Source organism: Artemia franciscana, chromosome 16 (genome assembly GCF_032884065.1).
Source record: "Artemia franciscana chromosome 16, ASM3288406v1, whole genome shotgun sequence".
NCBI lineage: Eukaryota > Metazoa > Arthropoda > Branchiopoda > Anostraca > Artemiidae > Artemia > Artemia franciscana.
Window position 1 is genome coordinate 1318496 of NC_088878.1, and position 27071 is coordinate 1345566.

Consider the following 27071-nt stretch of genomic DNA (forward strand, 5'->3'; position numbering starts at 1 on the left):
GTGCATTGTAAAAAAAAAAAAAAAAATGATGAAAGTTTGTTTTTGATAAGGAGTTGTAATAAACGAAAGTTAAATAATGTCGTCGTTTCTAGGTAAAAACGAACGCTTCTACAGAATTGATTAATGCCATCGAAATTGTTGGTTTTGTACTAAGCAAAGTTGCAGAGGATACTGGTCATTGTTCAAATTACGTATATGATGCACACAACTCCACTGACACTGAAATGTCTCTTCTTTTTAGAGTTTTTGCTTTCTTAAGAAACGATACAGATGATTCGATAGTTTACAGGTACTCTTTTTTAGCTAAGTTAAACCACGCATTTTATTCGCGCTCAATCTTTTTTCTTTGTTCTTTAAATCTATATTCTCTACACTCTAATCTTTTCTTTATCCTCTAATCTTTATATTAAATCGTTCTTTACTATTCAAATCTTTATTCTTTGTGCTCTTATCTTTTCTTTATTCTGTATATCATTATATTAAATCGTTGTCTGTTCTTCAAGTCTTTATTCTTTGCAATCCAAATTTTTATTCTTTATTTCTTTGTTCTTTAACCCTTTATATTTATTCGTCCTTCATTCTCTAAGTCTTTATTCTTTGCTTTCTTAAGAATCGACACAGATGACTCGGTAGTTTACAGGTACTCTTTTTAGTTATGTAAAACCAGTCAATTTATTTATGCTGAATCTTTATTCAGTGTTTTTAAATATTAAGAATTTTCGCTCAAATCTTTTTTCCCATTAAATCGTTATATTAACTTACCTGTATCCCGGACGTTATTGTGGGTCGTGTTTGGGTCATTTTCTTTATATGTTGACAGATCAGTTCTCTGAAGGATATTCTGTTATCTACTTGATTTGAAAGTTGAAAGAGGCCGTTTCCGAAATTGTCTCACTCTCTTCCTTCGTCTGCCGGGGCGGCGATGGTCGCATGTTCTATCTTCGAATCTATTATTTAAATCTTTATTCTTTTTGGTCTTATCTTTTCTTTATTTCTTTATTCTTTTGCGCTACAAACTTTTCTTTATTCTTTGTTTCTTTGATCTTTAATCCTTGATATTAAATCGTTCTTTATTCTCTATTTTTTGGGCTCTGTTTTTTTCTTGCGCTCAATCTTTAAAAGTGATCTTACAAATAATAATGACGCCACTGCTTCGAAATTCGCAGCCAAAAAGTGAGGAAAATTTGTCTCTTTATTCTTTTTGGTCTTATCTTTTCTTTATTCTTTATTTCTTTATTCTTTTGCGCTACAAACTTTTCTTTATTCTTTGTTTCTTTGTTCTTTAACCCTTGATATTAAATCCTTCTTTATTCTCTATTTTTTGGGCTCTATTTTTTTCTTGCACTCAATCTTTAAAAGTGATCTTACAAATAATAATGGCACCACTGCTTCGAAATTCGCAGCCAAAAAGTGAGGAAAATTTGTCTCTTTATTCTTTTTGGTCTTATCTTTTCTTTATTCTTTATTTCTTTATTCTTTTGCGCTACAAACTTTTCTTTATTCTTTGTTTCTTTGTTCTTTAACCCTTGATATTAAATCCTTCTTTATTCTCTATTTTTTGGGCTCTGTTTTTTTCTTGCGCTCAATCTTTAAAAGTGATCTTACAAATAATAATGACGCCACTGCTTCGAAATTCGCAGCCAAAAAGTGAGGAAAATTTGTCTCTTTATTCTTTTTGGTCTTATCTTTTCTTTATTCTTTATTTCTTTATTCTTTTGCGCTACAAACTTTTCTTTATTCTTTGTTTCTTTGTTCTTTAACCCTTGATATTAAATCCTTCTTTATTCTCTATTTTTTGGGCTCTATTTTTTTCTTGCACTCAATCTTTAAAAGTGATCTTACAAATAATAATGGCACCACTGCTTCGAAATTCGCAGCCAAAAAGTGAGGAAAATTTGTCTCTTTATTCTTTTTGGTCTTTTCTTTTCTTTATTCTTTATTTCTTTATTCTTTTGCGCTACAAACTTTTCTTTATTCTTTGTTTTTTTGTTCTTTAACCCTTGATATTAAATCCTTCTTTATTCTCTATTTTTTGGGCTCTGTTTTTTTTCTTGCGCTCAATCTTTAAAAGTGATCTTACAAATAATAATGACGCCACTGCTTCGAAATTCGCAGCCAAAAAGTGAGGAAAATTTGTCTCTTTATTCTTTTTGGTCTTATCTTTTCTTTATTCTTTATTTCTTTATTCTTTTGCGCTACAAACTTTTCTTTATTCTTTGTTTCTTTGATCTTTAACCCTTGATATTAAATCGTTCTTTATTCTCTATTTTTTGGGCTCTATTTTTTTCTTGCACTTAACCTTTAAAAGTGATCTTACAAATAATAATGACACCACTGCTTCGAAATTCGCAGCCAAAAAGTGAGGAAAATTTGTCTCTTTATTCTTTTTGGTCTTATCTTTTCTTTATTCTTTATTTCTTTATTCTTTTGCGCTACAAACTTTTCTTTATTCTTTGTTTCTTTGTTCTTTAACCCTTGATATTAAATCCTTCTTTATTCTCTATTTTTTGGGCTCTGTTTTTTTCTTGCGCTCAATCTTTAAAAGTGATCTTACAAATAATAATGACGCCACTGCTTCGAAATTCGCAGCCAAAAAGTGAGGAAAATTTGTCTCTTTATTCTTTTTGGTCTTATCTTTTCTTTATTCTTTATTTCTTTATTCTTTTGCGCTACAAACTTTTCTTTATTCTTTGTTTCTTTGTTCTTTAACCCTTGATATTAAATCCTTCTTTATTCTCTATTTTTTGGGCTCTATTTTTTTCTTGCACTCAATCTTTAAAAGTGATCTTACAAATAATAATGGCACCACTGCTTCGAAATTCGCAGCCAAAAAGTGAGGAAAATTTGTCTCTTTATTCTTTTTGGTCTTTTCTTTTCTTTATTCTTTATTTCTTTATTCTTTTGCGCTACAAACTTTTCTTTATTCTTTGTTTTTTTGTTCTTTAACCCTTGATATTAAATCCTTCTTTATTCTCTATTTTTTGGGCTCTGTTTTTTTCTTGCGCTCAATCTTTAAAAGTGATCTTACAAATAATAATGACGCCACTGCTTCGAAATTCGCAGCCAAAAAGTGAGGAAAATTTGTCTCTTTATTCTTTTTGGTCTTATCTTTTCTTTATTCTTTATTTCTTTATTCTTTTGCGCTACAAACTTTTCTTTATTCTTTTGTTTCTTTGTTCTTTAACCCTTGATATTAAATCCTTCTTTATTCTCTATTTTTTGGGCTCTGTTTTTTCTTGCGCTCAATCTTTAAAAGTGATCTTACCAATAATAATGACGCCACTGCTTCGAAATTCGCAGCCAAAAAGTGAGGAAAATTTGTCTCTTTATTCTTTTTGGTCTTTTCTTTTCTTTGTTCTTTATTTCTTTATTCTTTTGCGCTACAAACTTTTCTTTATTCTTTGTTTCTTTGTTCTTTAACCCTTGATATTAAATCCTTCTTTATTCTCTATTTTTTGGGCTCTATTTTTTTCTTGCACTCAATCTTTAAAAGTGATCTTACAAATAATAATGGCACCACTGCTTCGAAATTCGCAGCCAAAAAGTGAGGAAAATTTGTCTCTTTATTCTTTTTGGTCTTATCTTTTCTTTATTCTTTATTTCTTTATTCGTTTGCGCTACAAACTTTTCTTTATTCTTTGTTTCTTTGTTCTTTAACCCTTGATATTAAATCCTTCTTTATTCTCTATTTTTTGGGCTCTGTTTTTTTCTTGCGCTCAATCTTTAAAAGTGATCTTACAAATAATAATGACACCACTGCTTCGAAATTCGCAGCCAAAAAGTGAGGAAAATTTGTAGAGAGAAAAACTAATGTAAGAAAAAAATTGATGAACGCCATTACAGGGGGTTCCTATTTTTCACCACCTAGTGTACTTTCTGGAACACTACGTGTGGTTCGCAGTTCCTCCAAGCGTTGCAAAGCTCTCCCACACCCAGACCTGTGTAGCTGGGTCTGACCAGACTCCTCAATGTCATCTAGCATTCAGGAATTTTAATCCTTTTTTAGCCATCCTAAAACTTTTGCTCCATTGTCTTTTCAGATACTTTTAAAAGAGTGGGGGGATAAAAGTTTTTGTCACCGGTAGACCTCCTAGCTTAAAGTCAGCTACTGTAGGTAACCTGCCAAGATTTTTTTTTTTTAATCAGTCTAGGTCCGGTATGTGTTGGTAGGCGGGTTTTTTTTTTCAAAGCAAATGCTTTAGAAGAAAATCCAAATTAATTATGCCATTAAAAGATAATTCAGATCTATTCCTCTATAAATGCACATCAAATAAACGTTTTTTTAGCATTGATGAATTCCTTTCAATTGATCAATAAAATATGACTGCAAAGCAGGTAACATTGGAAGAATAAAGTAATAACCAAGTGATTTTCTGAATAAGTTTTAGAGACTGTTTTGTTTCTTTTACTTTTAGTCCTTATATATTAGGCTTGCTATAATAGTTAAAAGACAGTTAAAAAAAAACAGTTAAAGGTAGATTCACTATAATACAAGAGCATACAGCTTATCCAGAATTTGAGTCCCTACTGTAAATTTTGTAGCTAATTTTTTTTTAGCTTTTAGAATTAAGTTCTTAATTCAGTTCCAGCACCGACATTTTTCTGCATCTAATCGACTCCTAAAATCTACTTTCAGCTCCCAAGAGCAAGATTTTATTCAACACCCAAAAACAATTCAGCCAAAAATTACTTAAATTCAATCTGTTATTGATTATCAAAGAAAACAAACAGAACAGAGTTCTTCTGATACAAATAAAAAGCAAAAAAAAAAACTTAAAATGAACAAAAAATGCAACACAAATGCAATATATATTTGCAATATTGGTTCAAATAAATTGGATTGTGATAATCGACGCAACAAAATACGACTTGTTAAACAGTTAGTGGGAACGAACTATAAGTACGGAGTGACTCGGTAAATGAAACTCTAAAAAACAATATTTTGACAACATAGATACATAGGACCTAGGACCTAGAACATAGGACCTAGAAGCATCGCTATTCCTCAGGGACCATGCTCCTTGCCTAAACACCCCGTCTTCCTATCAGATAATAAATAATTTTTTATATTATCTACTTCATGTTTTCTAGCTATTGGTGTGATATGAGTTGCGAAAACTCTTGTAAAGTCAACTTAAAACGTTTGCATTCCTGAGCTGGAAGTTTCAATTCGAAAGTTTTCATTTAAAACTGTAACTCTTCTTGTCGGACCTTTTATATTATTTACATCATTGAAACTGTTAAGGTTTTAAGAAAAAACAAATGGGTCCCGCCTGTGTTGGCCCGGACCCAATTATGTTGGTCGGGTTGTTCCCAATTGGATATATACAAGGCAGCTTACAGCTGGCAACAGGAATCTCCAGAGTCTTCAATCTAGTACAGACTTCTAACATGGGTTCATCTTTGACAAAATGTGTTTCAAGGTATTTGGTAATTCGTTTCTATCAACACAAGTCTATGTCTTGCACAATGAATTCCAGACTTATCACCTATGGCTCAATATGAATTCGTGCTTACAGATTTTTACACTGCGTTAGGGAGGCAAACCACAATGAGAAATTTACCGATGGTAAAAAAGGTAAAAAAAAGGAAATTTACCGATGGTAAAAAAGGTAAAAAAAAGGAAATTTAGCGATGAAGGGTTAAAGACTCAAAAGAAATATCAGAATGGATAAAACCCAGAAGAGCTGTCGACTACTCAAAATATGCTATATTTCTGTGTCATTCACAAAACTGCAATTTCTTTGTACAATTCTACTCCTAAAGTTCACCTGCAACGCGGTTCGCAACCACAGTTTCAGTTCAGCAAGCTCGTCAAATGTATACTCTTGTGCCACAGTAGGACTCGGACATTCCTTTCAAGTGGCAATCAGGTGCCTCGCAGCGTTCTGGCCTCTAGCAATCTTTCTACATGGAGAATAAACTTATTGCATTTGTTTTTAATAAGCAAATAAATTTTATAAGTTAATTAAGTGTATATTTATATATGTTGTATATGTTAATAGTATATTTTCATTGTGTTTATTGTATGTTATATGTTTATTTATGTCCGATTGTTCTTGCTTTCACTTTTTTAATATAACTATTCATTGAATGAAATTTTTTCCGGTTTCGTCTTCCCTTTTTGAGTTTCTCTATTTCTTTTTTCCCTCTCCCTTTCTTTCTCCCTTACCACCCTGTCTTTATCTCTCTCAATCATTCTTTATTTATCACCTCCTCCTTCCAAAGGAAGATTTAAAGCTAATTCAAATACATTTTTAGGCCCCCCAGCTCACCTTCAAGCTCTTTGAGCGTATCAGGAATAACTCAAATAACTGATTTGGCATGTCTGCAAATGGTTGGATTCTTTATATCTGGTCAGAAGGTGCCTGACCTTTATCCAGCTTCTCGTATACCAATGCTGAGGTAAGTTCTCTCTCTCTCTCTCTTTCTCTCTCTCTCTCTCTCTCTCTCTCTCTCTCTCTCTCTCTCTCTCTCTCTCTCTCTCTCTTTTTCTCTTTTATCTGTAATAAGAACCCCAAAAATTGTATTCAAAATACAACTTTTAAAATTGTGTTGTCAAGATTCAAAACTCACGCAGCTTGCCATCAGTTGCATTGAATGGTTATTGGTTTCATCCTACTGAGACTATTTAGAGATAGCAAAAACACAGGATAGCCCTTCAGCCATCCCATCCTTTCCAATCAAGTACCTACCCAAAGTATATCCTCGCCTCCATATCTACTTCCATACCCCCTTCCTTCTTTTTTTTAACTGAATTCAAGATTCAATCCAAGATTCAAGTCAAGATTCACTTCAACTATAATGCTATTACTTCTTTCCAGTTTTTAAAATCGAGTTTCGTAACATGTTGTGTAGCTGTTACAGCTGAGATTGTGACTAGTCAGCACACATAAGATTGATGTACAAAGGTAACGATTGTTGATTATGAGTCCATAGTTCGATGAAATTGGTACTGATTCGTGTTACTCCATACTTTTCTTTGGCCAGGTCAATTTATAAAATCTGAAATGATTGTAATTTTTGTGGATTAAATCATAGATGTGACCCAGCAGAAGCTATGAGTAATGACTGTGGTCAAGCCATTAATTGAAGACATAGCTAATTATGGCTTCCGTAAAACTCGCAAAAAGTGATCACTTCTAGGGTAACTTTAAACTAAAATTCAGGGATTCATCGGCACCCCTCCCCTTAATTTGAACGGAAAAAGTGAGCAAGCTTTGGAAAAACTACACTCCTGCCGAAAATGCAATGATTTTGATAATTATCTATGTTTCTTTGAAGTCTAAGAACCTGTATTGCTTTTTCAGATTTTTTTTTTCAACTTAGACCCCGACCCCCGGTTTAGAAGTGACAAGGAAATAAGCTTTTGAAAGAAAAGTTTGGTCACATTTATATATGCGTGCATAGAACTGTGTCGCTCAAATAGGCACAGATGAAGAGGCTCGTTTGTCAGGAGGTTTGAATTTTAGAGAGGAAGTATAACTTAAAAGACACCAAATACCAGGAAAAATAAAAATAAATTGTAGAAGCCCGGATATTTTGGGGACAGAACCAGTTATTGTGATCAGGTCTTCCTCTATGCGTGTATACTACCCCACTTACCAAGGACTGTAGAATTCAAATCCGGCATAAAGAAAGAGGTCCATTTGTTGGGGGGTTGAACTTACAGGGGAACCTGATCCTTTCAGAAATACCGAATATAGGCAAAATATATTAAAAAAGTATGAAAATCGTAAAAATTCGGATACTGAGGGCAGAGCCGTTCTTAAGAGAAGCGGAGGTACCAGAACAGTTGCCCCAGTGCCATCGCTTTGGAGGGTGCCGCGGCTTGGAAATTACCTATTTTAATCCAACTTTTACCTTTGATTTGCCTCTTTTTGGTTTTATTTGAAGTGGAAGGGCGGTACTATAGTTAACATTGCTCCGGGGACAACTGATTCTAGGAACAGTTCCTATTATGGGAGCAGAATCAAGTCCACTGCCCTTTCTCTCTTGTACTTGCATACTACCATGTGTGCAGAGGACTTCAATATCAAAATCGGAACAGATTAAGAGATTTGCTTGTGGGGCGGCTTAGGGTTTTTGGGAGAACATGCTACTTTGAATTAGTGTCCAAAAAATATAGAACATTAATATATAAAAAAGGCAAATCTAAAAAAGCTGGAAATTTTCCTTGCAGAACCAGGTCCACGGCCTTTCTTTCTACATGTGTGCATACTACCATGCGTGCAGAGGACTATAGAATTCAAATTGGACACATAGAAAGAGCTCCCTTTGTTCGGGGGTTGAAATCTTGGAAAGAAGGTGGCAACTATAAAAAAGTCACCAGATATAGAGAAATTATATTACATAGAAATATGAAGAAAAAACGAGAAAATCGTAAGAACCCCCATATTTTTGGGACAAAATCGATTCCAAATCTTTATTCCTTCTATGCTCACATACTTATAGTTTATTTCCATTTTCAGTCTAAGAAAGAATAACCTTGTTACAAACAGCGATTTGATAGGATTTTCTCTTGGCTCAAGTCAAACAATCAACAGGCTGAAAAATACAAATGGAGAACTGAAAGTGGAGATAATGGTCAAGAACAAAATAGCAGCTGACTATCCAATTCAGGAAGTTATTCATAATTGCGGAAATGGCTACCCAACAGTTATACCCGATTCTCAGATCTGCTCGTTCTGGAATGAAGATTCTCAATTGTGAGTACACTACCTAAGTAATTTTTTGTTTCTTTATGGTTCAAATAAAACTTTTTTGAACCAAAAATCATATTTAAACCATATATGAACCATATTAGAAACCATAAATAAACCAAATTAACCAGTGTAAGTAGACTACCTAAGAAAGCTCTCTCTTTCTCTTTGGTTTAAATATATTATATTTTAACCATATTTGAAACCATATATAGACTCTCTGTGATTTCTTTCTTTCCCTGTGATTTAAATATACCTTATTTTAGCCCAAACCACATTTAAACCATATTTGAAAAATATTTGAAACCACATATAAACTAAATAAATCACTAAAGTACACTACCTAAGTAGGCTCTCTTTATCCATGGTTCAAATAAACCATATTTTAACCAAATACCACTTTAAAACTATATTTGAACCGTATTTGAAACTATATATAAACCAGATATAAAACAGTTCGGGGTACGAAACTGTAGTAACACTCTTTACGCTAAAGTTTTTTACTGTTTTAAAATGTAGAGTTAAGAAAAAGAGTCAAACTTTAGCGTAAAGAGCGGGGCGTTGAGGAGGAAAAGCCCCTTTCAAATACGGAGTAATTTCTGTTCGTTTTAAGTTTTAATGTCGCTCCTTACTTTCATTTAAAAAACTTGTTTTTTTTGTTTAATAAATCAATAAAGTACACTACCTAAGTAGGCTGTATGTTTCTCTATCGCTCCAATAAACCATATTTGAACCAGAAACCATATATACATCATATTTGAACCAATAGCGGATCTCGAAAACATCTTGGTGGGGCCACTGGACAAAGGGTGCCAATATGACTCGAAGTGGGCACCAAATTGACAAGTTTATTTTAAAAAAGATTAAAAAAGAAAAAAGAACGAAATAAGTGTGCCAGAAATGTATGCGGGGGGAAGGTCACCCCCTTCGACCCCATGGATCTGCTCCTGGACTAAATTGCTTTTAACTTTTTCATTCATCTGATTTCAACCGAGTTAGCTATATAATTAGAATAAAGAGATAGATAGATTTATTCACACGAAAGCCCTATTGGGCCATTCCCTATTTAATTAGTCACAATACTAAAACAAAGGATTTTTTGAGTGGGGAGTGGGCGGGGGCAGTTCAAAAAATTACTACCTAACATAAATTAATGTTTTAAGTTGCCTTATCATCCCCCCATCATCGACGCCCAGAAACCGTATCCTAAATTGAAGGGCTCTTCAGAAAGAGAATAAAAAAATCTGTCGAAAAAAGAAAAAAGAAAACACAATCTGGAGATGTAGATCAAGCAAGCAAGTTTAAATATATGATCATTTTTTTTCTGAAAACGATGTTTATCTTATAATTTTATGAGGAAATGATTCGTAAACTGATTGTGCGAGCAGTTTTATGTCTGAATCTCTAACAAATTAAGAGTAAAATCTTGGTCGCGGGGGCCACTGGACCAAGGGCACCAATGTGACTAGAGGTGGGCACCAAATTGACAAGTTCATTTAAAAAAAGATTAGAAAAAAAAACAGAATAAGTGTGTCAGAAGTGTCTTGGGGTTAGCGTCACCCCCTCCGACCCCATGGATCTGTTCCTGGCCTAAACTGCTCTTAACTGTTTCATTCATCTAATTTCAATCAAATTAGCTATATAGTTAAATAAATAGAAAGTAAATTTATTCACGCGGAAGTCCTTTTGGTCCATTTACTGTTTAGTTAATTACAAAACTACAATTAAGGATTTTTTGAGGGTGGAGGGGGTTTATTATTGGTTAAAACTTACCTTTCGATTTCCGGGTACTTTTGGATATTTTACCAAAATATCTGGAAATATCCTTCGATCCCCTTACACATTCCGCCATCAGTCTTCGTCTCTTGTCCATTCTTTGCTCGTATCCAGCTGTTTCATTTTTATCCTGAACTTTTAGCTACAAAGCTACTTTTCAATCTGTCATTGTGAAAAGACAAATAGCTATAACTTCCTGTGTTACCGAACGTTAATCGAACTTATAACCAGAGGCGCCATTTGGGCCAAATCTTGGGGTGGGCATGGGGCATTTGACAGAACTTGAGACTTTTATTATGAATCTAACCTACTTTCAAAGTTTACAGTGATTAATAGCATATAGCGTAATTACCCCAAGGGTCGTCAGGTAATTACGCTCTTTGGCTAATAGGCGTGCAGTTAGTTCCAATCATTTGAACAGAATGGATTATGTTGGGCATAATGGATAATTATGGCCAGAAAAGGGCCGTTTGTGGTGGAAGCTTGGGACCCCTGGAAAATCTGGGGTGGGCAGTTGCCCCCCCCCCCTTGACCGCCCCCCTCCCCCACCCCAAATGGCGCCTCTGCTTATAACACAAATAAAAACTGATACATCTTCAGCATGGGTTTCCATGTTCGTAGAATAGGGAAAAGTTCCATGTTCGAATAAAAATCTTTACAGCAATCAAAGATTTTTATGCCAATTTTGCAGATATATATTAAACGCCTAATTTTTGTTCGTTTGAAGTTTTAACTTTAGTCTTTACCATCATAGGAAAGCTTTGCTTTTTGTTGTTGATTGGGTAAATCTCTTTCTCTATGGTTCAAATAAACCATATTTGAACCGGAAACCATATATAAACCATATTTGAACCATATTTGAAACCAAACAAATCGAATAAACCAGTGTACGTAAATTACCTAAGCAAGCTCTCTCTTTCTCTATGGTTCAAATAAACCATATTTTAACCAAAAACCATTTTTAAACAATATTTGAACCAAATTTGAAACTATATATAAACCAAGTAAATGAAGAAAGTACACTACCTAAGTAGGCGCTTTTTTTCTCTATGGTTCCAATAAACAATATTTCAACCAAAAGCCATGTTCAAACCAAATTAGAAAACATATATAAACTCAGTTTACTTATGTAAGCACACTAGCTAAGTAAGCTCTCTCTTTCTCTGTGTTTCAAATAAACCACATTTTAACCAAAGCCATGTTTAACAATATTTGAAACCATATATAAGCCAAATAAATCAATGAAAGTATACTACTGATGTAAGCCCTTTTATTTTTCTATAGTTCAAACAAACCAAACCATATCCTTGATGTTTCCCCTAATATTTGATTGACTCGGACTTTAGTGGTCCTGGTCTCTTGTCCAGACTAAACGAAGTAAACTTTGATATCAATTACGATTTTTCATCAGATTTTGTTTTTCGATATAAATATATGTTCTTAATAACATAAGTAACAATACGGGTCTCACATTGGTTTCAACCATTGTCAAAGACCCAACAATGAGACACTGACATGGTTACATATTGTTGCCAGCAGCCAAAAAGTTCGTGTAAAAATTGACCATGGTAATAGTAATCGAAACTCCAAAACTTTGACCTATAAAGGAGGTGTGTTATTGTTTTTGTTGTGTTTTTTCCTCTCTGTTGTTATTCTTTTTTTGTTATTTTTAATAAAATCTATCTCTCTTTCTATCAAAAGCTGTTAGCCTTACCAAATTTATACAATTTTTTTTCTTGAAAGAAAAGCACACTCAAAGTGATTCGTCATTTCAATTTTGATAAAAGTGCATCATCCAATTCTGGATAAACCAACCCCTCCCTAGAAGATTTATCGAGCCTCTGAACAATGGAAATGCAAAATGTTATGCTTTTTACATCAGGATTGTGCTCTCTTAACATGCACTGTTGGGATCGTATCAAACCAGTTGCTGTAGAATTTTGAAAGAGGTCTCATTTAAACTGGGGTAATGGTTTTTAGTGCCCTTTTGGGCAGAAAAAGTAATGGATGTACAAATAGATCTTTTCTTGCACCATGTTTTACTCCTAGTGCCCACTGTAGCCATTGATCTGCATTAAGAAACTAAAAAGAAAGAAATGAAAAAAATAACATAAAGTGCTGTGGTACAAGCTGTCAGTCGCCAGAAATCCATAGAAAATGCCCATGTTGCCTGAAAGAATCGATTTTTTTTTTCTCGTAGGACTTTTTAAGGAAAAATTTTGTGCAATAGCAAAATAATTCCAAAATTAAGGGGGCTTTTCTACAATATATTCCGCTTTTTTGTATTAAAAAACAGCAACTAAATCAATTTTGTATCATAAATTCAATTTTCCTCAACCTTAAATTAATTTTAAGGTTATTCAGGCTTATTCGAACTGCCTGACTTACATTTACATATATTTTTTTTTAATAGCCTTTTATTGTCAATAAAAGGGGTGTGTTACCTGAATATTACCTTTTCACCTTGTTTATAACAGCAGAATTATTTATGAGACGTTATCTTTTATTTTTATGTCTTATAGGCTTATTCTGGTAAATTTGTTGATTTTGTTTTTCTTCGTGAATTTAATGTAGAATATAGTAGAGACTTGGTGTTTCATAAGTGATTGAAGTTTTCGTGGTATTGTCTTCTTAACGTGAATTTTTTTCTAAATTACAATTGCCCTTTGGATTTTTGGAGGAAAGTTTAAAGATCTTGCTTTTTGTTTAAGTGTTTGAAGAGACAAATCTTCAAAGAAGGAAACATAGAATTACTCATTCTTTTTTTCTTATCTTTTCGATATTAATTTCAGATGGGAGTCAGACGGATGTGAAGTGGACCTATCAAGGTCGAACCTAACGCATACAATGTGTATTTGCAACCACCTTACTGCTTTTGGGAATATTATGGGTCTTCACGATTACCAGGTATGGAATCCCGAACTAAAATAAGTGGGGGTCCGTCGAATGCCAAAGGGTTATCCCTTCTCTCCTTCTCCAAATATCAAGGTTTTGACGAGTTATTCAACTAATTTTTGGGCTCGTTTTGTAGCCAACCGTAGTGTTCGTAGTGTTTTAAAAATTCCCCCTTTTCTCCCTGATACAACTTCATTTTTATGACTCTGCTCAGCTATACAAATCCTCACTTTTGATATATAACAACTATCCAAATCAGTTCAACTTTTCACGTGTCATGGATGGTTTTCTTTTTTCGTAATTTATCTAAAAAGCTTTCCAAAAAAGAAGTCTTCAAAAAAGATATTGTCTAAAACCTAGTGCGTTATTGGCGCTTTACTGAAAACTATATGTGTCTTGAAAACCTTGAAAAGAACTAATAAAATCGAATCGAATGTTTGATAGATAATGATATTGATTGATGAAAGTTCATCAGTTTAAGATCTTATTTTGCTGTCATTTTTATTTTCATTTTCGATTCTGTAATAACTGAAAAAAAGTATTTGTAAAATAATTTGCTATCAGTGGAGCACTAGTGGCGCAGTAGGCATTAGAATTTTAGGAAGGGGGCAGTAGCCAAACTCTTATCTGTAGTGAAACAATGTTTGTCGTGAAAGTCTTCGAAAGAAATAATAAAATTAGACAAAAAATAATGATATTAATCACTTAAATCTCATCAGTTCAAAACTTGGTTTTACTGTAATATTTTATTTTTATTTAACAATGCTGTAATAAGTACATTAGAAAATATTTATAATATAATTTGTTTTCGATAAAGAGCCAGTGACGCAGCAGGTTTTAGATTTTACTGTAAGGCAAGGAGGCAGAACCCAATCTCTTGTTTGTAGTAAGTTTTGTTCGCTTTAAGCTTGATTGACATGTATGTTTTACTCATTTTAAGGTTTATTTGTTCATTTATAATAGTACCTGTTGTATTCTTGTTCGCTATGAGTGTTTATTTCATTTTTGCTCGTTTTGGGTTTCATTTGTAAATAATGAATGATTTTTTTTCATTTTAAGCTTGATTTGTATATTAAATTATAAGCTTTCCTAGTTTTAAGATTTATTTATTCACTTATATTAGTAACTGTTGTATGTGTTTTTGCTATGATTGTTTATTTAACTTCTGTTCGTTCTGGGTTTCATTTATTCTTTAATAGTAATTTCTGATGGTTTTTAGCTTGAATTGTTTCGTATTTTTATTTCTTCTGATATTAAGTTTAATATGGCCTTTAATTCTCTTTGAAAAACTTCTTTTTGGGAAATATTTTTTAAAAATAATTTCTGTTCGTTTTGACTGCCAAAGTTTCAAGTTTGTCAATAATTCTCCATTCCAAAATAACTATTTTTTATATATTCAAATATGGAAATATTTTATAGAATTCTATGTAGTTTTCCAGTTAAATTATACATTCTATAAAAGGTTAATACCCTTAGTCTTTCCAAATGCACCCATGACTAAACAATCCTGCATGTTAATAATGTACAAAATTGGATAATTTACAGTTATTAAATAAAACGAGAAGAAGGCATTCGATAAAATAACAGACGTGTTCGTAACTGTAATTCTTTTAAATTATTTTATTTTTAACTTAGCAGGGAAAAGATTACTTGGATTTGGCCCTATTTGGATTTATAAGTATGTTACCAGAACTAATTTAACATTTAGTACAAAGTAAGTAGTTCAGCCTCGTTTTAAGTATGGCTGTTGTGTGAAAAAATAAAATAAAAAATATCGAACTGATGAGCTTTTAGCAATTAATATTATTGTATATTAACTTTTCAAAGTAATTTTACTAGTTCTTTCCAAGGCTATTCAAAACACATATGGTTATAGTAATCTTTTTCAACAGTTGGTACGCCTTTGCAACACGGAATCTTCCCAACTACCTTGTGGTGCTAGACATATTGCCTCCAGAAAACTGTCTCGGAAAATTATTTCTATAAAATCTCCCTCGTGTCGAATCCCCACCCACTTAAACAATCCCTATGTGAATCCCTCCGGAAAACTCCTCCAGAAAATTACCCTGAAAAATTCCCATCCCTCATAAGCATTACTTAGCAGCTACAGAGAAAATACGCAAATAAAAATAACGAAAAAAGAATACAACTTTAGATTCTACCAATATTTCAAAGTAGAGCTTTGGGTATTGCCTCCAGAAAATTCCCCAGAAAATTATTTCCATGAAACATCCCCTGTGCCAAATCCCCATTCACTTAGACAATCCCTATAAGAATTCTCCGGAAAAATCCCCAGATAAATCCCCCTAAGAAATCTCCCTCCCTCATAGGCATTATTTAGAAGCCACAGAGAAAATACACAAATAAAAATAACGGAAAAAGAGTTTAACTTTTTAAATTCCACAAATATTCCAAAGTAGGGCTTTGGGTAGGGCCATGGAGTGCCAGGCGTCAGCTTCCATAAGCTTTGGAATGAAATATGATTCATGTTTTCTTAAGGGAGGAGGGTCTTCCCATGGTGAGCCAGGGGTTAGCTTCAATAAGTTTTTGAATTAAATATTGCTATTTTTAAGGGAAGTGCCAGAGCATTTATGGTCATGGCTCAGCTCCCATAGGCTTTTGAATAAATCATCGGTAATAATTCATTGTTGTTTTTTTGGAGGGGTGATCTGGTCATGACGGGACGGGGACCAGCTATCATACACGTTGGAATAGAATATTTTTATTTTTTTAGACTGGGATCAGATCGCGGATGGACAGGGGTCAGCTCCAATAATTGTTGAAATAATATATCGTTCATAATATTTTTGACGGGGGGTCGGGCCGTTGAGGGTCAGGATGCAGCTTCCGTAAGTTTTTTAATAAAAAATATCATCATTTTTTTGGGAGGGGAGGGGTTGGTCAGACCTTGGAGGGCTAGGTTTCAGCTCCCGTATGTTTTAAATAAATATCGTGAATAGTTTTATTGATGGGACGGGGTTGGACCATGGAGGATCAGGCGTCAGCTCTGATAAGTTCTTTAATATAATATCTTTAATAGCATTCTTAGGATGGGACGGAGATTGGGCTATGGTGGGTGATGAGTCAGCTCTCATAAGATAGTAATGAAATGTCGTGAATTGTCGGATGGGGGTTGATTGGGGCACAGAGGGTCAGCACTAACTCCCATAACCTTTCAAATAAAATACTGGTATATTTTTTCGGGGGGAGGAGGGTTAGGGTATTGAGGTTCATGGTTCAGCTTCCAAAAGTTTTAGAATAAGTTATTGTTAATAGTTGGTTTGTTCTATATTGCTAATAGTTGGAGTCAATTCACGGAAAGTCAGCTACCTTAAGCTTTGAATTAAAGTAGCATTTATGTTTTTAGTGGGAGAGGGATCAGGCAATGGGGAGCCAGGGGTCAGCTTCCACTAGCCTTGGAATGAAAATTGGGGGGGCTCAACCCTTTCTACCTCCCCTGGATACGGCCTTGAGGGTGTTCGAGGGCGATGAGTTGGAAAATGATAAACATTTCTCAAGTGCAGTCAAACAGGTTTCTGCAGACACAGGCTCAGCGTTATTTATACAATATAAGGTATCCACAGGTAAACTGTTATTTATCCTACATGTTACGGGAAATGAGCCTTACGGAGGCCATTGGTACAGTGTTATTGTAAGTATTTGTTGTAATTATAAAAGGAACTAAATAGAACTGAACTAAACTATAGAAGACTGCAGAGCGGGTTAAGTGAAACTGCGAAACAGAAAATATATTTTTAAAATTCATCCGATTATGGGAAAGAATTTGAAAAATTATGTAATTAGATTTTTTTGAAGGGAGCTAACATTTTGGGACCGAGTGTGGCATTGGTATTGCATTGGTACGGCCCTATCTTTATGGTTCAAAATATTTTTGAGTCGTTATTTTATTTGTGGCAAATTAAGTGCCAGGTGGCTTCTTTCTACACTTGTTATACCAGAGCCATATTATATTCAAATCCGCTCATAAGATGCTAACATATATCCTAAAAATTCTTAGAAAAACAATTAAACCAATTAAAGTCCTAGTCTGGACAGTAAATCTATTTTAAGCTGGTTGGGTTACATAAACAAAAATCCGTGATAATCTGATCGAAAAATGTTTAAGATGTTTATTGAAGTAAATTATTTGAAATCCAAATTATCCTGTATTTTAATCATTCACACATTGATGCGGAAACTTTACTTTACAGTCTTATGATACTGTTATTAACGAATCCAATCTTACTAACGAATCCAATTTATTACTCACTGGATACAGGGGTGCAGCTAGGGTCTTAAGTTTTGAAAAAGGACTTACAGAATGTGTCGACAAAATCATTAACAAGGTAAATCTCCAAAGTAAAAAGGTATATTTTCCAAGGTATCAAACAGTTCGTGGTAACGAACTGTAGTAAGGAGCGACCTGGCTCAATAGTAACCAGAACTCTAAAAAATAGAATTTTGATACCAATAGCTTGATACCAACAATTAACTCCCTGCTCTTTACGCTAAAGTTTTTTACTGTTTTAAAAAGTAGAGTTATGTGAAAGAGTCAAACTTAGCGTAAAGAGCGGGGCGTTGAAGAGGAAGCAGCCCTTTTCATATACGAAGTAAATTCTTTTCGTTTTAAGTTTTAATGTTGCTCCTTACTCTCCGTTAAAAAAACTTGTTTTTTTATTTATTTGGCACAAAGAGGCAACACCATAGAACTGCCCCTCCGTAACTTCTGACGCACCTTTTCCCACAGCTAAACCCCTAACTGGATATCATGGATTTAATTGGTTGAATTTTGGCTCTTTTACTCACGCAAGTGAACATTCACTAAACGAAAATGTATAGTTTATTGTATTCTTTTTAATTGATGTAGTAAAATTTTGTAGTAAAATTGATGTAGTAAAAAAATTTAAAATCAACGGCCGATATATCGGTCGGGCCCTTGTTAAAACATTTTTGTGGAACTCTATACGCTATAACTACCTTTGGCACTGAATGACTTAAAAAAAAAAGAAACTTACTGTACTTTTAGACGTTTTTAGCTGGTTTTCTATACTAACTGTGTGTCCTGTATTTTCTTTTTTATTCATTTTTCAGTGTTGGCCAGCGTCGTTGGATGTTATTACGATTGTCGCAGAGGTATTTTCAGTCATCTGCTTAATTCTAACACTTGGAATTCATGGAATTTTGAGGTAAGAGCTATCTGGGTTTTAATCGAGAGATTTTACCAAAACCTATTTTGCTAAGTTGCTGTAACCAGTGTAAACACCGGGATATGGGCCCGCTTTTACCCATTGGCCCCATACCACTCACATCAAAGGAATCTGTTTTTCAACGGTGATTACACACATAAAGGTTGTAAGTAAGCTACTATATTTTATTGCACATAAGGGCTTAGGGCTGGGACAATGCACAAAACAAAAGAAAAAATCACTTTTAAATAGTTGATATTACCTGGACTTCAAATCACATAAATACTGCTTAACATAAACAAAGAAAAAAAAGAATCACAGAAATCTGCTTTTATGCTCCATTGCTAACCTGAGAAATCGTACTAAATTAATACACTTCGTCCCTAATTATGTTCAAGTGTCGTCCCTTATCAACCTTACACCTTCAATGCATTTAATTTCTCAACTCACTCAATTTTTTACACTTTTTTTAGGGAATCACTGATGGATGTTTTTTTGTGTTTATCATGGGCTTTTGCAGATAAATAATTGTCCCACCAAGGAAATAATTAATATTAATTGATAATTTTGCGATAACTCAATGAATTAGTATTACTGTAAAACTATGTATTGGGCTTCCCATTGGCAAAGCCAGCAATATTTCCCGGTGACACATTCATTCTTAAGGAATAAAGTAGTCCGTATGAGACAACCAGTTAATAGAAATTTTTTTATAGCTTCCTTTCACTAAGTTCATTTACTTGATTATTGATGAAATTATGTACAATATACTTCATCTTACATCAGCCGTTATTGGAGAATGTAAGGAAGGGGAGGAATCGAGGAATGGTGTCTCAAAAAGTGTATCCTACCACAACCATCTTCTGTATTTCCTTTTGCATTCAGATAAATATAGAAGATGGTTTGGGAGGGGAGGCAAAAATTGATCGTTCATCTCCCTTCATTTCCACTAAACGTAACTGGATCGAGGGGCCTATAGCTCTCATTTTATTGAAGAAATGCATTTCTTTGAAACATTAAAATTGAGATACATTTATGACTAATTGACTAATTATTACACTTTTAATTAGACACTCACTAGTCATTAGTAGTATCAACCAATAATATCCAGGAAAAAGATAGTGATGTGGAAGGGCATCCTTTTAGTCAGGAGATTTATCAATAGGGAAAAATGAAGTGGTAACTGCAACTTTGTTTTATCCACGTTTCAATTGAAATATTGCTTTTGTGTTAATTAGTTAATCAGCTATGTAGCGATAAACTATTAGCACTACTCCTGCTTATAGTACCAAGAACATAAAAGAAAAAATTCGCAGCCTTATATACATTAAAAATTAAATTCTTATGAGAATTCCAAAGATTTAAAATTAATTAAGTTTAAAATTACGCAACAAAAGTAAAGAGCCTGAAAAAAGCTGCTCTTCTTATGAAAAAGAGGGAATACCTTCGTAAAATGATTTTAATCTTTTTCATTTGACTTACTTGACTTAAGTCCCGTCCGGCCTTTGTGGCTGTATTGGGGCTCCTTCTCTTCTGAACAAATGATGAATACGGCCAAGCCAGCGGAGTTGCTAGCTTCTGACTCGGTCCATGATGGTACGGGGACAACGGATCAGTTTTCGAAGGTCTTCATTTGAGACTCGGTCAATGTAGGTGATCCCTGTAATGCGTCTAAGGCATTTAGTTTCAAATGCGGAGATTCGTTGCTCATCATCAGCCTTTATTGACCAAGTTTCGCTTGAATATAAAGCAACTGGGATTATGAGAGAGTTGAAGAGTCGCACCTTCAGAGAAGTTGACAGTCTTGTTTTTCCAGATTGGTAAGAGGTCCTTGAAGCAGGTGCCTGCCAGGTAAGTCTTGGTTTGATCAATTTCGAGCAGTCGTTATCAGAAGTTAGGAGGCTCCCTAGGTAGACGAAGGAGTAAACATTTTTTACTGGCTCTCCTTATATTGTTAGCTGCACGTTTCTTGAAGTAGGGTCTCCAGACACCCGCATTACCTTGGTTTTGGCTGTGTTAACGACCATCCCAAAGGCCTCGGTTGCCGACACTAGTTCGTCGGTTTCAGCTTGGAGTAGATGCTCTTGACTGTTGAATTTTTCGACGTCATCTGCGTATGCCAATTTATCGATAAGCTTCCCTCCCATTTCTGCACAGTCAACGGTCTGGGCAAATGGTAGCGCTGCGTTGAGGAATAGGTTAAAGAGGTGGGGTGACAAGAGACAACCTTGAAGAACGCCCGCCGATATCAGAAACCCCTCCGTCAATCCCTCGGGTTTTTGGACTTGGCTGACGAAATGGGAATACATGTCTCTTATCAGGATTACTATGTTTTCAGGGACTCCATAGTGTAGCAGGGTGTTCCATAATCCATCTCGCCATATCAAGTCAAAAGCCTGCTTGAAATCAATAAAGAGTAGTAGCAGCTCTTTCGCAAACTCGATATACTTCTCCATCATTTGCCGAGTGGAGAAAATCTGGTCTATGGTAGAGCGGTCTTTTCGAAAGCCTGCTTGGTATTCCCCTAAGATATGGTTTGTCAGAGATTTCAGACGGTCAAGGAGTATTTTTGTAAGAATTTTTGCCGGTTGGCTAGTTAAACTTATTGGTCTGTAGTTGTTACAGTCGCCCTTTTCCCCCTTTTTAAAAGGTGGGACGATGGTGGACGAAGTGGGCCTGCTTTTAATAGCTCTGACTGAATACCATCCGAGCCTGGGCTTTATTAATTTTTAGAGATTTTATGGCTGAGAGTACTTCATCTCTTAGTGGAGGAGGGCTTGGGTCTACTGGGTACTGCGGTAGTGGGAAAGATAGTAAGATGTTCGGATCGGACGTTATTATGGGGTTAGGTTTTTCTCTGAAGTGATCCTTTCATCGTTCTCGTCTTGCCTCGGAGTCCGTGATTGGGTGCCCGTGTTTATCTAACAGTGTAGGAGCGGCCGATGACTTCTTTTTTGACAGTTCACAGACTTTCTTGTACATGAAGTGGCTAATACCTTTTTGAAAGGCTTCTTCACACTCACGACATTTATCATTGACGTAACGTCGTAGAGCTTGCCGGATTTTCTTTTCTACTAGGCGCTTCAGCCTCTTGTACTCGTTCTTGCTTTGTTGATCTACCTTGTTAGCATGGACGCGCTTCTGCACGCATAGATCAATAATTTCGGGGGTGATCCACGGTTTATCCAAATGGGTCTGGATTCCCAGGATTTCACCAGCAGTTTCTCTGATGATGGATGCACTTTCGTCGACCAATCGGTAAGTTTCTTTTGCTATTGGAGTTTCCATGGGCTGGATTTTTGACAACTTGTTTGAGAGTGCTGTTCTATACCTGTTCCTTGTTTCTATGTTTTTCAGCAGGTCGACACGATATCTTGGTAAGCTTTTCTTAGGCTGTTGGGGCTTCCAAATACGCAAACAGAGCTCAGACATGACTAGAACGTGGTCCGAGTCGTAGTCACCACCGGCTATGGAGACTGTGTTCAGTACTGATGATTTCCATCGCTTGCCGACAAGTATGTAATCAATCATGTTTGCAGTGCGGCCGTCAGGGATCTCCAAGTAACTTTTCTTCGTTCTCTATGACGGAATATGGTATTCGTTATGAAAAGTTCGTTATCCCGACAAAAGTCAATGAGCATTTCACCCCTGTTGTTCTGCCGCCCACGCCCGAACTTACCCATGATGTCTTCAAGTCCATCTTTTGAGTGTCCGACAATGGCGTTGAAGTCACCAATCACGAACAGAACGTCTTTCTTGGGAGCCGTGTCAACGGTGTGTTGGAGTTGGCTGTAGAATTCTTCGGCTTCTTGGTCATTCCGGGACGAGTCTGGGGCGTAAACTTGGATTATGATCTTGTTGGCAATGGTTCCTTTCAGACGAAGTGTGATAATACGTTCAGAGACAGGATGGACGGCAAGTAGAGACTGTTTGGCTCGCTTGAAAAGTAGGAAACCAACACCTTGGCAATGAACTCCATCACTTCTTCCAGACGTGATGAGCGTGATGTCGTTTATTCTTTCTATTCCTGTGGAGGGAAGGTGAGTCTCAGAAAGTCCAAAGATGTCCCAGCGGTAACGTTTCATCTCGTTCCCTTTTTCTCGACTAGTTCCCTTTTTCCTGGATTGGCTAATGTGCGTACATTTAGTGTTCCTAGTGAGAGATATGTTTTTGTAGTTAGGATAAACGAAGTCTTCTCGGACTGGAAAGTCGTCAAATCGAATAAATGATCTTCGGCTGCCCCAGACGTGGTAACAAAATCATTTTCATTATCATCATTATCAACATTATCATCGTTATCAAAATTATCATCATTTTCATTGTCGCAATTTGCAATTCTTGGTCTCATACTGTCGGTTACCCCGGACGCGGTAGCACGAGTTCTTACTTTCTTATTCGCCATTTTAATAATTTATATGTAAGAGAAGGAGTTTCATGGCTAGTTTGTCGTGGTAGCTGTAAGCCACTCCTCTCTGCCCTTAGCAGAGACCATTGTCCATGAAGCTGGAACGTCTGCCCTTCACAGTTGTCCCTCTAGGAAGAGAAGGGATCCTCCCGTTCGGTGGTCTGCGACGCCGATTAATTTTTCCCATTGCTGGGGGAAGGTGTGTAACTGACGGGATATGTCCATACGGTGGTGGGCCCTGCATGGTGTACATCAGAGAGGCCTTCCTCCTCCTCCACCTGTATTTCTGACCCCCCGATCGAGGGTGTCCCAGTTTCAATTATGGACCCCCAGGAACTAGGTCCCCCCTTGGTACCCGCCTTCTATGAAGGTATCCTTCATATCTGTAGAACGTTCCCCTATCCGCCACCTGGGGACGCGCTGAGTGGCCTGAGTTTCATTTCAGATCCTTCATTTAGAAATTGATTTCTGTTTTCCATTTGATCTTCTTCTATTAATCTTTTCTTTCAAATGCATTCCCTCGTTTTATTTAGCTGTTTCTTCATAAGAAGTTAGGAGCTAGAGCTATTGTGTTAATTATTTCGAAATGTGTTCAATACCAATCTAGCACTATACCAATCAATCAAAAGTACTGAAATATATAAAAAGTTATCAACGGGCTATTTAAGGGACTGATGATGACAGTAGTCCCCATCCTGAATAACTTCTGGCGTAATTTACAAAATTAAAACAAATTAAGCAAAAAACAATCTCTACGAATTAAAGCACGGAGTGGCTTTACAACCTAAAAAGAACAGCAAAATACTTCATACATTAAGAAAGTTGGGCTATCCTGATCCCCAGTTTTAATACCAAGGTTTAATAATGGTTTAATATCTTTTTTTCATATTTAATGGCCTTTGCGTTTGAACAGTCACTCTCAAAGATTTGGGATGGAATGTCCAACTTAAGCGTAAGAAATTTGTAGTCTCAGGATAGGACCCCCTCCCTTCACGTTTGGAATGATTTTTGTCGGTCTGAAGATTCAACATGGCTCCTTGGTTTCATCTGAAAAAAGTTTCGTTTAACTTTTTCCATGAACTATGGAGCTCCTAAAGTGATAGCTAATTCTATATTGCGTTATATTAGACGTATTGGCTCCTCTTAAAGGATTTATGGGGTAACATAGAATAAAAAAAAGGTAAATCCATAATTATTTGATTTAGCTCAAATACACTTTTTCAACTTTTTTTTAACAGGGACAATATTTTCAGCTTTTTAGAGAGGAAATATTGAGGAGAAGGGTCGGGGCTCAAGTATCTTCAACTTTTCAAAAATGTTTATTTGGCGTTCATGAGAACAAATACCGTAGGTAATAAAATGAAAATGAGTATACCTAGGTATTAGGAAGACTAAATTTTTTGGTCAGGGTTGCCAAATGTTTCAAGCCGGATTCACAACTTCTTCACCAAAAAGTGTCCTTTGCTGTCGTTTAAACTCCAGAAATAGTCACAAAACCTTTTTTTATAAATCTTTTTTTAGAGATAGCTCTTTAAAATAATTAGGTAATAAATGATAAGAAATATAAAAACCTGCCATTATGGACTATTCAAGAGTCCTCTTTACACTTCAATTTATCTGTTCTCTATTCAGTTGTTTCATATTATTGAATTGTGTTGTAGAATTCAATAATATATTCAGTAATTCAATAATATGAACCTCGTTACAAACTTTGATTTATATTTTTTAAGTTCAACTAACTCTGGTATGTGGTTTCAGCGTATTACTTAGTGATCACTATTCTTCCTGATAGGGTCGAACTACAAAATTGGTGTTTGATGTCACCTAGGTAACCTTTTAAATTTTGAAGAAAATGTGTGAAATGTTTTTAATCGAAGAACTATGTAGTGCTCTGAAAATCCATGATATCTATAACTTTGTATGATAGCTTATGTAGCAATCAGTTTTCTTTTGTGTACAGGATCTAAAACAACCATTTAGCAACAAAATCTACTCCGCAGTATTATATAATTTAGCGTTAAGTGTTGGTTTATCACACAGCTTAGATACCAATACAGTTATGAAAACTCCAATCTTGCCCATGAGAAGCTTTTGGTACAGAGCTTTGAACTTGGCGCCTCCTTCTAGTCCGCGCTCCGACAGATAGATCGTACTACAGCACCATTGGTGGGAACACAATTTTGTTTTGTTGCATACACAGCTTAGATACCGATACCATTTTCCTGTTACCAGTTAGATACCTCTACCAGTTTCATGTCTCCAGCTGCTAGCATCGCTACCACGCACTGTCTCCCAAAAATAAATCGAGTTTTCATAACTGTATTGGTATCTAAGCTATGGTTTATCAATGTCAAAGGGCCATTATGCTAGATCAGCTGTTGTGTTTTGAAATTGGTCAAATTTTTCATTCGAACAATTTGTTGGGTTAACTGAAAAAATTTAGTTAATGAATCGTTCAATGAAAATGTAAGAGCTTTTTCGGTATTTTTGGAATAAAAGAATCTATTTTATACTGATGATATCTATTATAATATCTATTTAACCTAGTGTTTTTTAAATGTGTAAATGCCATAGAAAATAATCGAAAAACCGTCTATTATGACGACAATTTTATAAATTCTCTTTCTGACTGTTGGTTCTGAGATGAATTGTAGATTGTTGCGAAAACGAGCTGTTGTGATCTGGCCGTCATTATCAAGAGGAATCATACATCTTTTTGAAATTTAATTTTTGGCTCTGGCTTTGATTTTCAAGAAGAATCATAAATCACTCTGGAACCGAGCTTTTATGATCTGGTTGTTATTTTTCAGAGGAATCACATATATCTGTTGAATTTGGCTGTTGTAATCTGACTATCAAATTCAGAAGGAATCATATTTTTTCTTGAAGTGAACCTTTGTAATATGGATGTCAATTTGAAAAGTAATCATAAGTTGTTTGATTGAGCTGTTGTGATCTGGCCGTCATTTTCATGAGCAACCATAAATTGTTCTGAAATTGGGTGCGGTTGTGATCTGGATGGCACTTTCTAGAAATAACATAAATCATTGTCAAAATGAGCTGTTAGCACATGGATGTCATTTTTGTGAGGAATCGTTTTTATTTTTCTGGAATTCGGGGTTCCTCTATCGAGATCTTTCAGACACGCTCAGGATATTGGTATAAGAGTTATATGGTGGAGGGTTTTGAAGAACAAGTCACTGTGTTCTGTCTTGGTAAAATCATTTTATTCCCCAGGTTTCAAAAGGGCAAATTCATTACTCTCATGTCCACACGTGTGGACATGAGAAGGTCGAAGAAGGAACTAGAAGAAGAAGTGGACGTACAAGCCGTAAAAAGGACTCCGAGCGTAAAAAGGTTAACAAAACAGTTTTATTTTTGATAATTTCAATTTTCCCGAGATGCTTCTGATAGAAATTTTGGTACCTTTTGTTGTCGTATGAACTTCAGAAAAGGCTCATTTGTTTGGAAAATGAAAGGTCTAGCGCCCTTTTTAATAGTCAGAAGTGGTTAGAGGGTAAAAACCCTCCCCCTCTCGTGCCCATCAATTCCCTAATCATATGTAATCAAAATTTTGAGATAGCCATTTTGTTCAGCGTAGTTGAAAGGTCTGAAAATTATGTCTTTTAGAATGAGCCCCCCCCCAACAGCCTTCAGCGCAAGGATAGTAAATTATGCCTGAGGGTATATAAGGTTTTTATGGAAAGGGCGGTCATAAAAAATCTGGAATAGGCTCATTTGATTGAAAATTAGATCATCTAGTGGCCTTTTTGTGAGTCAAAGTGATTGGAGGGCAGCCACCCCCATGTCAGATTTTCCACAAATGTACCCGATAGAAATTTTGAGATTGTTATTTGTTCAAAATAGTCAAAAGATTATATAACTAGGCCTTTGGGGTAGACAGCATCCCCCAGAGTCTGGGGGCGAGGGTCACAAGTAATGCACCATGGTCATATTAGGTTTTTATGGAAGGGGTGGTCGTATAAACTTTAGAAGAAGATTATTTGATCGGAAATGTAGAGTTCTCCTTCTCTTTTAGGATTCAAAGGTACGAGGTGTGGGGGGGGGCTATAGGTCTTGGGGATAAAGGTCTCACCATTTGTATGT

General features: G+C 35.4%; 1 protein-coding gene across 2 annotated transcripts in view; it reads left to right on the plus strand.

The window, feature by feature from the left end:
• The window catches only part of LOC136036887 (adhesion G protein-coupled receptor L1-like), a 150159-nt gene that overhangs the window by 66374 nt on the left and 56714 nt on the right, over positions 1-27071 (plus strand). Inside the window, exons 7-12 of one of the 2 annotated variants that reach the window (XM_065719245.1) lie at positions 93-289; positions 6262-6405; positions 8472-8708; positions 13271-13385; positions 18465-18559; positions 26202-26321. In XM_065719245.1, the coding sequence (XP_065575317.1) occupies positions 93-289; positions 6262-6405; positions 8472-8708; positions 13271-13385; positions 18465-18559; positions 26202-26321 (908 nt within the window). The remainder of the gene's footprint in view (positions 1-92; positions 290-6261; positions 6406-8471; positions 8709-13270; positions 13386-18464; positions 18560-26201; positions 26322-27071) is intronic. The other variant, XM_065719246.1, reaches the window with a different exon arrangement.